At 55.9% G+C, this 13,370-nt stretch overlaps 1 protein-coding gene across 6 annotated transcripts; it reads right to left on the reverse strand.

The window, feature by feature from the left end:
* Window positions 1-2,748: 2,748 nt before the first annotated feature.
* Window positions 2,749-11,593, reverse strand: NYAP1 (neuronal tyrosine phosphorylated phosphoinositide-3-kinase adaptor 1). 6 transcript variants are annotated; one of them, XM_072753012.1, is made up of 7 exons: window positions 11,311-11,593; window positions 9,710-9,861; window positions 7,837-8,192; window positions 5,857-7,374; window positions 4,756-4,971; window positions 4,431-4,537; window positions 2,749-3,875 (listed from the first exon to the last, which is right to left on the reverse strand). In XM_072753012.1, the coding sequence occupies exons 2-7, from the start codon at window positions 9,775-9,777 to the stop codon at window positions 3,618-3,620; spliced, it is 2,523 nt and encodes an 840-aa protein (XP_072609113.1). In that variant the 5' UTR covers window positions 9,778-9,861; window positions 11,311-11,593; the 3' UTR covers window positions 2,749-3,617. The 6 variants fall into 6 exon arrangements, with proteins under 6 accessions (XP_072609113.1, XP_025875353.1, XP_025875354.1 ...); XM_026019568.2 differs by having other exon boundaries at window positions 4,756-4,974; window positions 11,311-11,443; XM_026019569.2 differs by lacking the exon at window positions 11,311-11,593 and adding an exon at window positions 11,148-11,298.
* Between the last annotated feature and the right edge of the window lie 1,777 nt (window positions 11,594-13,370).

The raw sequence follows: 13,370 nt of genomic DNA on the forward strand, positions 1-13,370 counted from the left end.
CCAGACCCTCTGACCTTTACTCATCTGTTTCAGAATGTTCTGGCTTTTCTCATTATCGTTCTGGATGAACTTTTGCATTATTTTGTTAAGTTTCCCAACTCATCCTTTTGGAATTTATTTATTTTTTAAAGATTGTATTTATTTATTCATGAGAGACACACACAGAGATAGGGAGAGACACAGGCAGAGGGAGAAGCAGGCTGAATGCAGGGAGCCCAATGTGAGACTCGACCCCAGGGACTGCAGGATCACGTGCTGAGCCGAAGGCAGACCCTCAACTGCTGAGCCAACCAGGTGTCCCTCCTTTTGGAACTTAGAGACTGCATCAAATTTGTAGATTCAGGGGGAACTGACATCTTTTATATTATGGTCTTCTTATCTATGAACAAGTTATGTAATAACTTGCTTATGCAAATATTCCTGGTTTAAGTAACTCAAAGGACTTTAGTTTATTGATTGATCAAATGTAAGTCCTGTACATTTCTCATTAAAGTTACTCTGAGGGATCCCTGGGTGGTGCAGTGGTTTGGCGCCTGCCTTTGATTTGGCCCAGGGCGCGATCCTGGAGACCCGGATCGAGTCCCACGTCGAGCTCCCGGTGCATGGAGCCTGCTTCTGCCTCTGCCTCTCTCTCTGCCTCTATATCTGTGACTATAGTCTATCTAGTCTATCTCTGTGACTATCATAAATAAATAAAAATTAAAAAAAAAAGTTACTCTGAGATATTTTATGATCTTTGTTGTTCTTATAAGCAGGATATTTACATCCATCAATTTTCTAACTAATTATTAAAAAGGTATCAGAAATTGTGCCACTTCTGACAACATGGATGAGCCTTAAGGGCATTATGCCAAGTGAAATAAGTCAGGCGGAAAGGCAAATACTCTACGATCTCACTTATATGTGGAATCTGAAAAAAAAAACAACAAAAAACTCACAGACATAGAGAACAGATTGGTGGTTGTCAGAGATGGGATTGGGGTGTGGGCAAAATTGGTGAAGGTGGTTAAAAGGTACAAACTTCCCATTTCAAGATAAGTAAGTCCTGGGGTTGTAAGGTACAGTATAGACATTATAGTTAACAATACTGCATGGTATATTTGAAAGTTACTAAGAGGGTTGACCTTAAAAATTCTCATCACAAGGAAAGAAATTGTGTGGCAATGGATATTAACTACACTTATTGTGATGATCATTTCACAATATATACTTATATCAATTCATTGTTGGACACTTGAAACAAATACAATGTTATATGTTGATATATCTTAATTTTTAGAAGTGTAGAAAGCTATTGCTTGTTCATATTTTGTTCCTAATGCATATTTTTATCCACATTCTCCTTTATAAAACTCAGTCTAGGATGTATTATTTCTATATTGATAACTCCTAATGTCTACAGTCTTCTTCTTCTTCTTTTTTTTTTTTTTTCCTACAGTCTTCTCATCTCTCCAAAACTATGGTCATTTTGTCTCTAACTTAATGTTTCCCAAATACTAAAAATTATCATATTGCTGTAATAATTTTCCATTTTCTGTATATCACACCTGTACCATTATTTATTTAACATTTTTCTTTAAAGTAACTCATTAAAAATAAATTTAGCCCTATCTTGTGCAATAATATCCATGAAATAACAAATACTTGATGTGCTGGTTATAATTTTTCTAGTAGGAATGAAAATAAAAGAAAACTATTCAAGTTTATAAAATGTTCTTCTTGGGGCACCTGGCTGGCTCAGTCAGTGGAGCATGTGACTCTTGATCTCAGGATTGTGAGTTTAGGCCCCATGTTGGGTGTAGAGATTATTTAAAAATAAAATCTTAAAAAGGAAAACGAAAAAACAATATTCTTCTTCAGATTACTTAAAAACATCTTTTGTATCATCCCCTACACTTTTTGAAAATCTCTTCTAGCTTTTAACAAATCTTTCAACTTGGGTATTAACCATTGCTTCCAATTCAACGTTCTTCCCTCAAAATCCCTCTCACTCCACTTGCTTTGCTCTGTCAAAGTGATCATATCCCCAACCACAGGAGTTCCAAAGTTGGGCTTTGAGGAGGCCCCATTCAGCTCCTTCATTTCCCTCCTGAGGATGTTCTTCCAGCTGCATCTTGCAATCTGGCCCTTGCCCTCAATTCCTCCAGACACTTTTTATCCTCCTCCTTGATTGCTTCCTGAGGACCAGCATCTTGCTTTTATGCCCATCTTGCTGAACCAGCTTAATTGTGGTTGACTCATTGCCCTTTGCATTATTTAAACACATTTCCTGCCCCACCCCCATCTTCTGTTCTGCAGACAATCATACTGTGACCTTGGGTTCTTCCCTTCTCCCCCTGCTCATCCAAACCTTACCTGTCCTTTTAGGCTCACTTTCTACAAAGCCTTCCTAGGTGATACTGCCCCGCCCCCAACACACACACTCCTTACTGCTGTAGCACTGTCTAGTGTTGTCCCAGGTGTCTCATCCCCCTGAACAGACTATATGCTGCCTGAGGGCAGGCTTTAGTTTGAATTCTCCTTCTGCATATATTGCCAAGTACACATCAGAGGCTGGCTCAGTAAATGCTTGCTGAGTCAGGGCATGGTGGCATTCCCAGACTTACCTCAAACTCCACCTCTCCCTATTACTTGCCACAGCCACTCACCCCTCCCTGCACCACCTCCAACTCCCACCAACCACAGGCAAGAGGGAAAAGAAACAGGTGTAAGAAAAGCAGAGCACACTGAAATATAAGAAGCCAGTTCTAGGATCGTTAGTCTTTTAATATATTATTCTGAAAAGAAAGGAATTAAAAAAAAGTTCCTGACATCTCTTCTGATTTTTTAAAATTTAAATAAATACCCTGCCCACCCCCACCCACTAAAATTTCCCTCCTTCCCCATCATCCCGCCCATCCCTGGTGCTAGACCCTCACCCCAGAGCTAAATAAGATGCCTGTTTCACAGCAGGCCACACTCACTACCAAATTCTGGCCACTGGTAAATACTGTAAATGAGTCTGCCACCCTTGCCTCATCGGAGTCCCTCCCTTCTCTTGCTGGCCTCCCCACTCCAGACCAATCCCCAGCTTCAGGGTGGGCATGGACAGTGGGGCCTTCAGGCATCGGAGAGAGCGCCAACTTGGTTCCCTTTAATTGCCCACTACTGCCTACTCCCTGCCCAGGAGTAGGTCAGAAGGGCCCAGGATTGCCCTCCCAACTAAAATAAATAATGAAATAAATACCCCCTCCCCACTCCCGGCTCTTATGAAAGAGCCCCTCTACTTCACACTCTCTAGCCCCGGCCTTCACTTGCCCACCCCCTGTTCCTCCCTACCCTTCCCTCCTCCCCCATGCTGACCTCTGGCTTGGCCTTTGCCCTCTCAGGAGGAGTCTAAGTCTACCTCGCCCAGCCTTCCTACCTCAAACAAACCCTCCTCCCCCAAATTTCAGGGGGTGCAGCTGGCACCCCATGCCCGGTGGGCCTGGCAGACTCCCCTTCTCCGGGGGTTAGGATGGAAGGCAGGGGTTCTCCCTGGCTTTGTCTCACCTGGTCCAAGTGTCCCTCTTTCAAGGCAAGTCTCCTGGAGAGCCCGGCACCCCCGCCCCGCTCCCCAGTCCTGCCTCCCGGCCTCCTCAGATGGCAGTGTCCCAGAGGACGGTGTGCTGCCGGCGGCAGGGCGGGGTGCCGGACTTGCGGGGCTCGGGCCCCCGCCGCCAGCTGGGGAGGATGGGCATGCTCTCCTGCTTGCAGAGGCCTCGGTCGGGGCGGTGGCGCGCCTTGATCTCCTTGCACACGCAGCGCTTGCGCTCTATCACCTCCAGCAGCTTGCCGTCGCGCTCGCGGGCTGGCTGAGGCGGTAGGGGCAGCGGCAGCGGCAGTGCGGGGTGGGTCTGTGCCCCTTCCTCCCGCCGCCGGCCCGCGACGAGGGGAGAAAGGATTTAGGGGGGTGGTCAAGGACCTCAGAGTGACCAGGTCCTCTCCCACACTGCAGAGACCAATGCCTTGCCCCAGAAACAAGTCCTCTCTTGCCCCCAAGGCCTCTGTCCTCTCCCCTTGCCTGGGGGTGGGGAGGTGGGGCGGGCAGGAACAGAAAGGTAGCTCTTGCACCGTTTGCCTGGCAGGGTGCCCTGCTGCCAGACTGGGCCCATTTCACCCGGAGGAATGGGGACCTTTAAATACCTGGCTTCCTAGCAGAATGCATTTTCCGAATTGGTACCCCCCATATCCCAAGTGCACAAAGGCACATAGTAGGCTAGTGGTGGTGCTGCCTGGCTGTCCCCACCTCATACAGTCCCTTCCCAGGATCAATGCCCCCATACCCGGCAGCCCCCCTACTCCCCTCTGGGTCCCTGTTTGACCTCTTCCTTTTCTTTCTACACCCAGGCCTTCTTCCTCACCTCCTCATTCACAAATCAAAGAAAGCCCAACTTGGTCTTCCTCCTCACCTGGCTTGGGGCATCCCTGGGCTGGCTGCAAGGCCGGGGGGTGTGGAGCGCGGCCTGCCGGACTCCAGAGGTGGAGGCGGAGCGCCCTAGGCGGTAACCTGTGAAGTCTGAGGTGGAAAAATGGCAAGTGAGGAGGGTAGGGACCTCCAGGTTCCCCTCCTGTAGTTCCCAGAGGGCAGCCCCATCCTGTCTGCCCCTGCCTCAGCAGAGGAGGAAAGGGGATGGAGATGTGGCATTTGAATGGAGGGCCCAGGACATGGACCCGGAGAGATTCCCCACCCCCCTTCCAGCCCCTTGTTTTGTTCAGGTGTGGGCAGGGTGTCACCTCCATTGCGGTGGCAGGCAGGAAACGTCTGGCAGGGTACGGGCAGCGCCGTGCGACTCCCTCCTCGGTCCCCTCCATGGTGGATCCTGGCCAGCAGGCCCTCTGCCCCCTGACTCCTCACTGGGATCCCTGATGCCATGGGGCCCCTGTCATCACGCTCCACCTTGCCTGGACCCTCGGCACTGCCATTCCAGGCCCGGGCACCATCCTCGACCTCTGCTGGGTTGACAAGGAGAGCTTAGTGCTGTACATGGGAAGGGTCTTACTGTCCCCCCAGGTACACACACCATGGCGTGCATGGACCAGAAGTAACTGCCCTTTTGCAAGTCACAGCTGGGAAGGGAGGGACCCTATTTCACACTCCTCAAATACAAACACACAGGAGGGACCCCAATACTGCCACTTTCCTTCCCACCCATTGGTACCATCCCTGGCCTAAGAATCACAAGTATTTGCTGCTGCCAAACCCTTTTCTGTGGTCAAAGGGGTCTCCCCTACCCTAGCTTTATAGCTCCAGAGCCCCTTTGACCTGAGTGGGCTGCAGTGACCGCCCTCTGGGACAGAGACCAGGGGCACTGTTCCCCAGGAGGGGAGATCCCAAATCCTGAGCCAGGAAGTGGGAAAGGGGGGGCGTTGGGGGAAGGGCTGCAAGTGAACTAAGCTCAGCTCTGAGAGGAGGCCTGGCAGAGCATTGCGTTGCCCGGCAACGGTAGGGGCCTCCCTCTCCTCTCCCTCCTGTCTGGATGGGTTGCCATGGCAACAGCTGGGAGGCAGCTGTGTTTAGCTCCTAGTGTGTGCACACTCACAAACACACACCCCTGCAGCCTAGCAAAGGGAAAGGCAGGGAGTAGAGCAGGACGGGGGCAGGAGGAGGCTACTCCTGGGGCCTGACTGTAGCCCCTCTCCATCGCAGATCTTCCTGCCCATCCAGCACACACATGGGGACCCTCAGTCTGCTGCATGCCCTCATTCGCCAGTCTCCTTGAAAACTTCCTACTTCAGGACAATGGGTTGTAGCTTCCAAATAACCCCTCCAACACTTCCCCAAATCATCACAGGCATCCCCAGTTCCCCACCCCCAAATGCCCACCCCTCACTCACTGTCCAGCTCTTTTGCCTTCCTCCCTCCATACAGGACCTTCCTCTGCAGAGCCCAGCCTGCCCCAAATGTCGCAGCGCCCATCTCCTCTTCTTCCTCCTCTGGTGTCCCTGCACTGGCGATGACATGGGCGCAGGAGATGCTGGCAAAGGCACCCCCGTCGGTCCCTTGCTCCTGCAGCTGGATCTTGACCATGGGGGACGGGGCCCCCATTCCACAGCCCTTGTTCAGCACCCCCCCAGCCTTGAGGCTCTCATAGGCAGGGGGTCTCTTGAGCCCAGCTGCTGCAGCTGGGTAGGTCCAGAGGGGAGTCAGGGGGCCTGCCGTTGGGTCCGGAAGGCTGTGTGGGGAGGCCAGGCAGCCACGATGGTGGAGGACCCCAGCTGCTGAGCCCATGGCCCCACCGTGGGAGCTGGACTTCCCAGGCACAGGGGGCCTTGAGCTGGTGCACAGCATCCCATGGAGGACTGAGATCTCCTTCTCCGTCTTTGGCTCCCCAACACCCAGGGGCGGACCAGCTGGCAGGACGGAGTGCGTGGTCACCTTGACTGCCGAGTATACCATGGTGTAAGACACAGCCTTGTCCTTGGGGGGGCCAGGGAGCAAGGCGGCCGGGGCAGGAGGGGCTGCCGGCGCCCCTGCCACCTTGGGGCAGATCATGCTGTGGGAGTTGGGGAGCTCCCGCTCCCCCCGGGTCTGGCCAGAGCCCTGGGGTGGCAATGGTGTTGAGTGGCTCCGGGCCCGGCCCGAGGGTCCCAGCAGCAGCAGGTTGGCAGCAGGAGGCGGAGGTGGTGGAGGAGGCGTCTCCCGCTCCCGGGCAGGCACTTGGGGAGCTGGGGTGGAGCCCACTGGCTCCTTCGAGTGGCAGAGGACCGGTAGCCTTGAGACCCCATCGCCGGGGGTTCGGGAAGCAGGCTTGGCTTGGGGGAAGGCCAGGAGCGGGGGACGGTGCTGGAGGAGGTTGGGGAAGGGTGGGGGGATTTCACAAGGAGTGGTCTTGGTAGGTGTCCCATCCCTCCGGCTTGGGAGGGCTGAAGCTGGCCGCCGGTGGGTGTGGGGCTGCAGGACAGGAGGCTGGTGTGGCGAGGAGCTTGCGGTCAATGGAGGGGCCCCGTTGGACCGGCCTTCCCCTGCCTCCTCGGGCAGCGGGTACTTCATCTCCTCATATATAGCCTCACTCTCCTCTGAGTCCGAGTCGGCGCCAGCTGGAGGGGTTGGGCCCCTACCCCCGAGAGGGGGCCCAGTCAGGCCCCCTCCACTTCGCCCTCCTCCCCTGAAGACATCCCCCACCATCTCAATGTACACGGGCTCCTCTTCCTGGGCACCCACCTCAGGGTCCCCAGCTACGCAGGACCCCCTACTGAGGCGCTGAAGGGGCAGATTCCCCCCTCGAGGAGAGGGGGCCGGGGGGCAGGACTCATCGAAGGACACAGAGAGCTGGGTGTTGGGGCTTCGCCTGGGCTTCTGTGGAGGAACCTTCCGGCTGGACTCTCGGCCTTCGGGAGCGGGCTTCTGTGAGCCTGGGCAGGATGGGAAGGACAAAAAGAAACTGTGCTCTTAGTGGGGGAAAGAGATGGGCAGACCCTTTCTGGTCTCTTAACCCACCTGCAAGGGCATATCTGCCTCTTTATTTCCCCCACCGTCCTCAACTTAAAGCACAGTGGGTTCCTTTTCTACCAGCCTGCCCTTGGGTCCTTCTGATGAACTCCCCAGAATCTGCAGCTCCCACCATAAATTCTATCCCACCCTCATATCCCTTCAAGGCCACCCCTTTTCCCAGGAATGGACTTTTCAGAGAGCTTCCCCTGCCCTTGAATGGTTCATCTCAGGCCCTTCCAAAAAGAAACCACCCCCCCACCACTCCCACTGAGAATGGAACCTTCCATTTCCTTGGTTCTTCCCTGAATGAACCCTCCCCTATAGGCCTCTTTTGGCCTGGAATGGATCCTCCCAGCTCCCGGGGAGGGTTGGGGGTGTCTCACCTGCTTTCTTCCCCGGGGGCACCTCTGCCCCCGACCCTGCCATGCTGAGCTTGGTGCTGGGATGTCTCCGGGGCTTGGCAGGGGGTCTTCGGGCACTGCCGTCCTCTGTGACACCCCCCACTCCCCCCGCAGGCCCACCCCCCACACTGTCCATGCTGCCCACTGAATGGCAGGAGAGTGAGCGTGGGGCCATGGCGCTGCGGCAGGGGTGGGGGGTATGCTCCTGGGAGGCTGGCATTGTCATGAAGCCCATCCTGAGGGAGCGGCGCAGCGAGGCGATGTCCCGCACACGGACCCCAGGCCCCGGGCCAGCCCCGGGCCCTGTGGGGCCTGCAGGAGCCACCTCCTTACTGGAGCTGGGGAGAGAAGGCCAAGATGGAACAGATGTTGGGCCTCAGGCCTGGGCATCCCTATCCTTTACCCTAAGAGGTGTGCAACCCTGTGGCCTCCCAGGAGGAGGAGGAAAGGGCCCGGGTGGGGTCGGGAGGCTGTCTGAACGTCTAGGGCACCCAAGTAGAAACTTTGGGCAGAATCCCTACGCTTTAAAAAAAGGCAAGGAAATTGGGGAGAGAAGGCAAGTAGGGAAGAGTGAAGGGATGAGTATGTGTGCAGGGGGCATCCCTGGGGCTGTCTGATCCTGGCCTGGGCATATATCTGGCACATGGCACTTGTATGGATGGCTTCATGCATAGGTAGCAAAACGCAAACAGGCAGCACAACCCTGCCTGGCACATACACCTGCCACCACGGCTCTGCTCCTCTCACTCTCACGCTGGCCCACACCTGGCCTCTGGCCTCCCACCATGTCCAGCTACTGCGGCCTCCGCTCCCACACCACACTGCACCTCCGTTCCCAGATGAGGGGTGTACAGCTGCATCGTCAGAGCAGCCTCCTGCTGCCGATCCTTTTCTTCCCTTCCCCTTTCTCTGCCTCTCCCTCGGTGCTGTCCTTTCTCTGTCCCCCTCCCAGGCTCACCCCCATTCCCCTGCACTGCCCCCTGAGCTTCTGTGTGAGTGAAGGGAGGGGCAGTTGGCAGGGAAGAGGGGAGAGCCACTGTGGAGTGGGCTCTCATTAAGGGCCTGTCTACTAACCCTTCATTACGGAGAGATCACTGCAGTCATAGCTCTGATTAATCTAATTAACAACAAGAATTAAACTCCACAGTTTCGAGGAGGGAGAAGGGAGCAGGCTGTGACTCAAGCTCCAAGAGGCTGTGCTGTCAATGGAAATGAAGAGAGAGGGGAGCCAGAGGGGAGAGGCCAGGATCCAGGTCCCTGGGAGGGCAAGGAGAGAGGGCAGGCAGGGAGAGGTCCCCGCCCTGTCTCTTCTGCAGAAGCCCTGGCCTTCACATCTCCCACCACCACCACCACACACACACACACACACACACACACACCCCTGTCCCTTGGCCTGTCATCTTCCCCAACACAGGAGGTGGGGAGGGGGCCAAATGGATCTTCTCTGGTGCCCCTCAAATGACCCTGTCCCTGGACCATGAGGGCAGCAGGGCCTGCCCCTTCCAAGGTCAGGTGACAGGGGAGCCTTGAGCCAATCCCACATTGACAGAAAGAAGACAACAGGCCAGAGGTGAGTCAGAAAAGAGTGACTTGAGCCTCCAGGGGTGGGGAAGAGCCAATAGGTACTCCTGAGCTGGAAGCCCCTCCCCAGAGGCCAGGACAAGCTAGAGCCAGGAGCCAGGAGCAGGGTGGGGACAAGGTGGATCCAATTCCAGCAATTCTGTTCTGAGCACAGACTCTCAGGTCAGACTCAAGACCAGGCTGCTAGACCCAGGAAGGGCAGAAGGATGTGGCCCAGCCACTGGGGAAGCAGAGGTGGGACAGCCCAGAGGGCAATCTGGGGCTGCAGCCTTACCTCCTCTTGGCCTCCTCCTCCTTGTGCTGCCTCCACTCCAGCTTGGTTTTTCGGTAGAGGAGGTTCATGTCGTGGGGCAGGAGGTGGGGGCTGAGGGGCCCTGCTCAGCGCCACCAGGCCCGGGGGGCGGCCCTCCCTGGGTCCCGGATCCACTTGGTGAGGGAGATGGGAAGGAAAAAAAGAAAGATGTGGGGTGGATAGGGGCCAGGAATGAATGAGAGAGAGAAGAGAGAGAGAGAGAGAGAGAGAGAGAGAGAAAGGAGATGTGAGTTGGGTCCTCAGAGAGTGGAAAACAGATGGAGGCAGAGAAATCCCCAACACTGCCTCTAGGACCCAAAGACAGACAGACATAGAAGGATATGTGTACACAGAGTCACACACCCTGACAAAGGTGTTCAGAGCCACAAATACACATTCGGGAGAGATCAGCTCGACGCAGATTCTCATCCTGTAAATACATCCTGATCTACCCCCAGACGGGCCCCACAAATACACAACAACCCCACAGCCACACAAACACACATTCAGACACACAAACCACCAGGCCACAGACCCGTATCTACAAACAGAGGACCAGACACATAGATCAGCATAGGTAAACACAACCTAGGAACAGGCAGACACACACAGACATAAACACCCCCGACACACCCACAGCACACACAGACCTCCAGACACACACCAACCAGCTACACAGAACTGGACATACCTACAGACAAGGAGTTCTGCTAGGGCCTACATGCGTACATTGCACCCCACTGGGGAAGGGGGAGATGGTCAGAATCCCCACCCCCTCTTGTGCTCTGAGGCTGGGGGTGTCATGAGGGCAGGGTGGGGATACTGGCAAAGGGGTGAGGGCACTCTGAGTTGTGTATCTACAACACTACCCATCCATCTATTTCCATTCCCTGCGGGCAGTTCCCCCTTCCAGTCCTTTGCCTGGGCCCGGGCCTCCGTCCACCCCTATTCCTGTGCCCTGGCCCCTCAGTGACCGTCTCCGCCTCCCTCGGTGATGGCCCCAATCCCCTTCTCCCTCCTCTAGGATCTGGCAAGGCTCCCGCCTTCCCTCTTCCAGTCCCTGCCCTCAATCCCACCCGGGGGTCTCCAGTCTGGCCCCATAGCTACCTTCTGAGCTGCGGCCTCCAGACCTGCTCTGGCTTCCCTCCCCCGAAACACACTCTCCTTTTCGCCGTCGGCCTCACCTCTCCTCCTAGGCGCCCCTCCTCACTGCCGTCCTCTCCCTTCCCTGTTTGTTCCAAACCTGGCGGCTTCATTCCCCTCTCCATCCAAGGCCCCCAGGTTCCCGGGCACCCCTCCCCTTCCCCTTGTCCTGCTACCCAGGGTTTCTCCGTCTCTCGCCCTGCCAATCCTCACTACTCCCTGTCCCCCCCATCCCACCTCCCCGCACCAAGGATCCCCAATTTCCACATCACCGTACCTGGCCTGCCGGGCGCCGGCCCCCCCATGCCGGGCTCCGCCCGGAGCAGGAGGAGGGAGGAGGAGAGACAGAGAGAGACCGGGGGGAGCCGAGCTGGGCCCTGCCGCAGAGACAGCCCCGCCTCCGGGTCCGCCCCCAGACCCGCCCCCGGCCCCAAACCCACCCTTCCACACCCTCCAAGGACGGAATGGGAGCGGCCGCGCCGCGCTGCGCCGCCAGGCTGGGGTGGGAGGCGCGGGGGACGCAGAGCCCGCGGAGCCCGCGGGGGAACTCGGAGAAAGGTCGCGGGTGCGGGGGACCTGGCGCCGGCCCGCCCCCGCTTTGAGGCGTCCGCTCCTCGTCGCCCCTCAGCCTCTATCCGGCCGGGCCGTGTTCGGTTCGGTGTCCGAGGCCCCGGCGGAGCGAAGCAGGGCGCAGTGCGTAGCGGCGCCCCCCGGTGGCAGCCCGGGACCTGCACCCCCGTGCGTACCCCGTGCGCGCCCCGCGCTTCCCGGGTGCGCACCCCGCGTCGGGCCGGGGCGAGGCTGCGGCTGCGGGGCCCGGGGTGCAGTGAGGCGACGAGGCCGGCAGGGGGTGCCGCTTTCCGGGCCGAGGGGCTCGGAGAGTCGTGAGCCCGACCATCCGCGTTTCTGCCCAGCAGGGGGCGTGCTCCCTTGGCTGCGCCCCTCTTCCTGCCTCCCTGCAGGTGCTGGGAGGGCTTTGCAGCTGGCTCTCCTGCTGCTGGTCGCCTATGCCTGGAGCTTCCCGGGCGCCCGGACCTCTTTCCACCGCCTGGGCTCAAAGGCTTCCGCCAGTCCGCCCGAGCGGCTCAAGTCATCCTCCCAGTAACCTCTGACTCCATGGCGCCTCCCGCCAGGTCCTGGGTGCCCCCGGCGGTCGGCCTCTGACGGACCACAGCGGCAATGGCCCGGGTGCGGTCGCGGCGGCCGCTCAGGGTCGCGACCTCGCGCCCCCTCCTCAACGCCGCATCACCTTTCTCTTTAGCCCTGAGAAATCCTCCCTCGGGAATCCCTTTGCCACACATTAGCTTCAAGAAGACCTGGGTTCTACGCTTAAGTAGCTGAAAAATGGACCCCCAAAAGATAGCCACCTCTAATCCCCGGAACCTGTGCCCGTTACTTTGTATGGCAAATCGTCGCAGGTGTGCTGTGTGGCTTTGGGCAAATCACACCACCTCTCTGAGAGATGCCTCGTATCCACCTCCATAAAGTTGTTGAGGGCGCAAAAGAATTAATACGGGGAGCTTTGTAAGCCGTAAAATACATTAAAGGGCGATTATTGCTCCCAGGAGATGGAACACAAAATATAAAACAGTCCTTTCACATTTACACCTTAGTGTGAATGAGTTTTTATTTATTCATTCAATAAACATTTCTACAGAGACCAGCAATGTCCCAGGCAGGCAGACACGGAGGAGTCCAACTTGATGCTCAGAGTTGGTGGGAAGGGGAGGGTCCAAAGATAAATTTTGAATAGTTTGTAGCGTGTCAGCACTGAAAGGAGGATCTGGGGGCGGAGCAGCCTGGCGGTGTTCTGAATATTGCCAGAGGGGAGCGAGTTGGGGGCGTGGGGGACTTGTGTGGGAGGCTGCCTCCTCGACCTCAGGACTTGGGAAGCCTTAGGACCCAGCTGTGTTACTGTGAAGGGAGAGAGGCAAGGAGTGCAGATGCATTTTAACAAAGAAATGCAGAATAAATATATAAACATCCAGGCAGGAGGCATCATTTTGTTTTTCCCTAACCCTGAAGAGTGGTTAAAAATTTCCATGAGTGAAAGCTGAAGAGGGAGGGATGTGTCAGCCCAGTCCTAGTCTCAATGCCATCAAATACTAGCTCTGGGGCCTCGGGCAAATAACTGACTACCTGTGAGCCTCTGTTTCCTCCCGCGGAAACGCTGAAGCTCAAAACCTACCCCATCTCTGCCCCCGACTGTTTATAGTCCATGAAATAACTATATAAAGCAGGCAAATATGAGAAATTTTCAATATGCTCAAGAATACTTCCATTTGACCAAAATTAATTAGAATCCAATTCCTTCCAAAGCTAGGAGTGAAGGCAGATGTGGCTTTTCAACCCTGCTCTTGCTCAGATTGTTGGTTGAGGGTGCCATAAAAGAGAAAGTGGCCATCGGAGGGTTATTTTTTCATGTCAGGCATTGGGTAATTCGGTAAGGCCTTGTGTGTGTGTGTGTGTGTGTGTGTGTGTGTGTGTGTGTGTGTATGTG

The sequence above is a fragment of the Vulpes vulpes genome, chromosome 3, assembly GCF_048418805.1.
Source record: "Vulpes vulpes isolate BD-2025 chromosome 3, VulVul3, whole genome shotgun sequence".
Classification (NCBI taxonomy): domain Eukaryota; kingdom Metazoa; phylum Chordata; class Mammalia; order Carnivora; family Canidae; genus Vulpes; species Vulpes vulpes.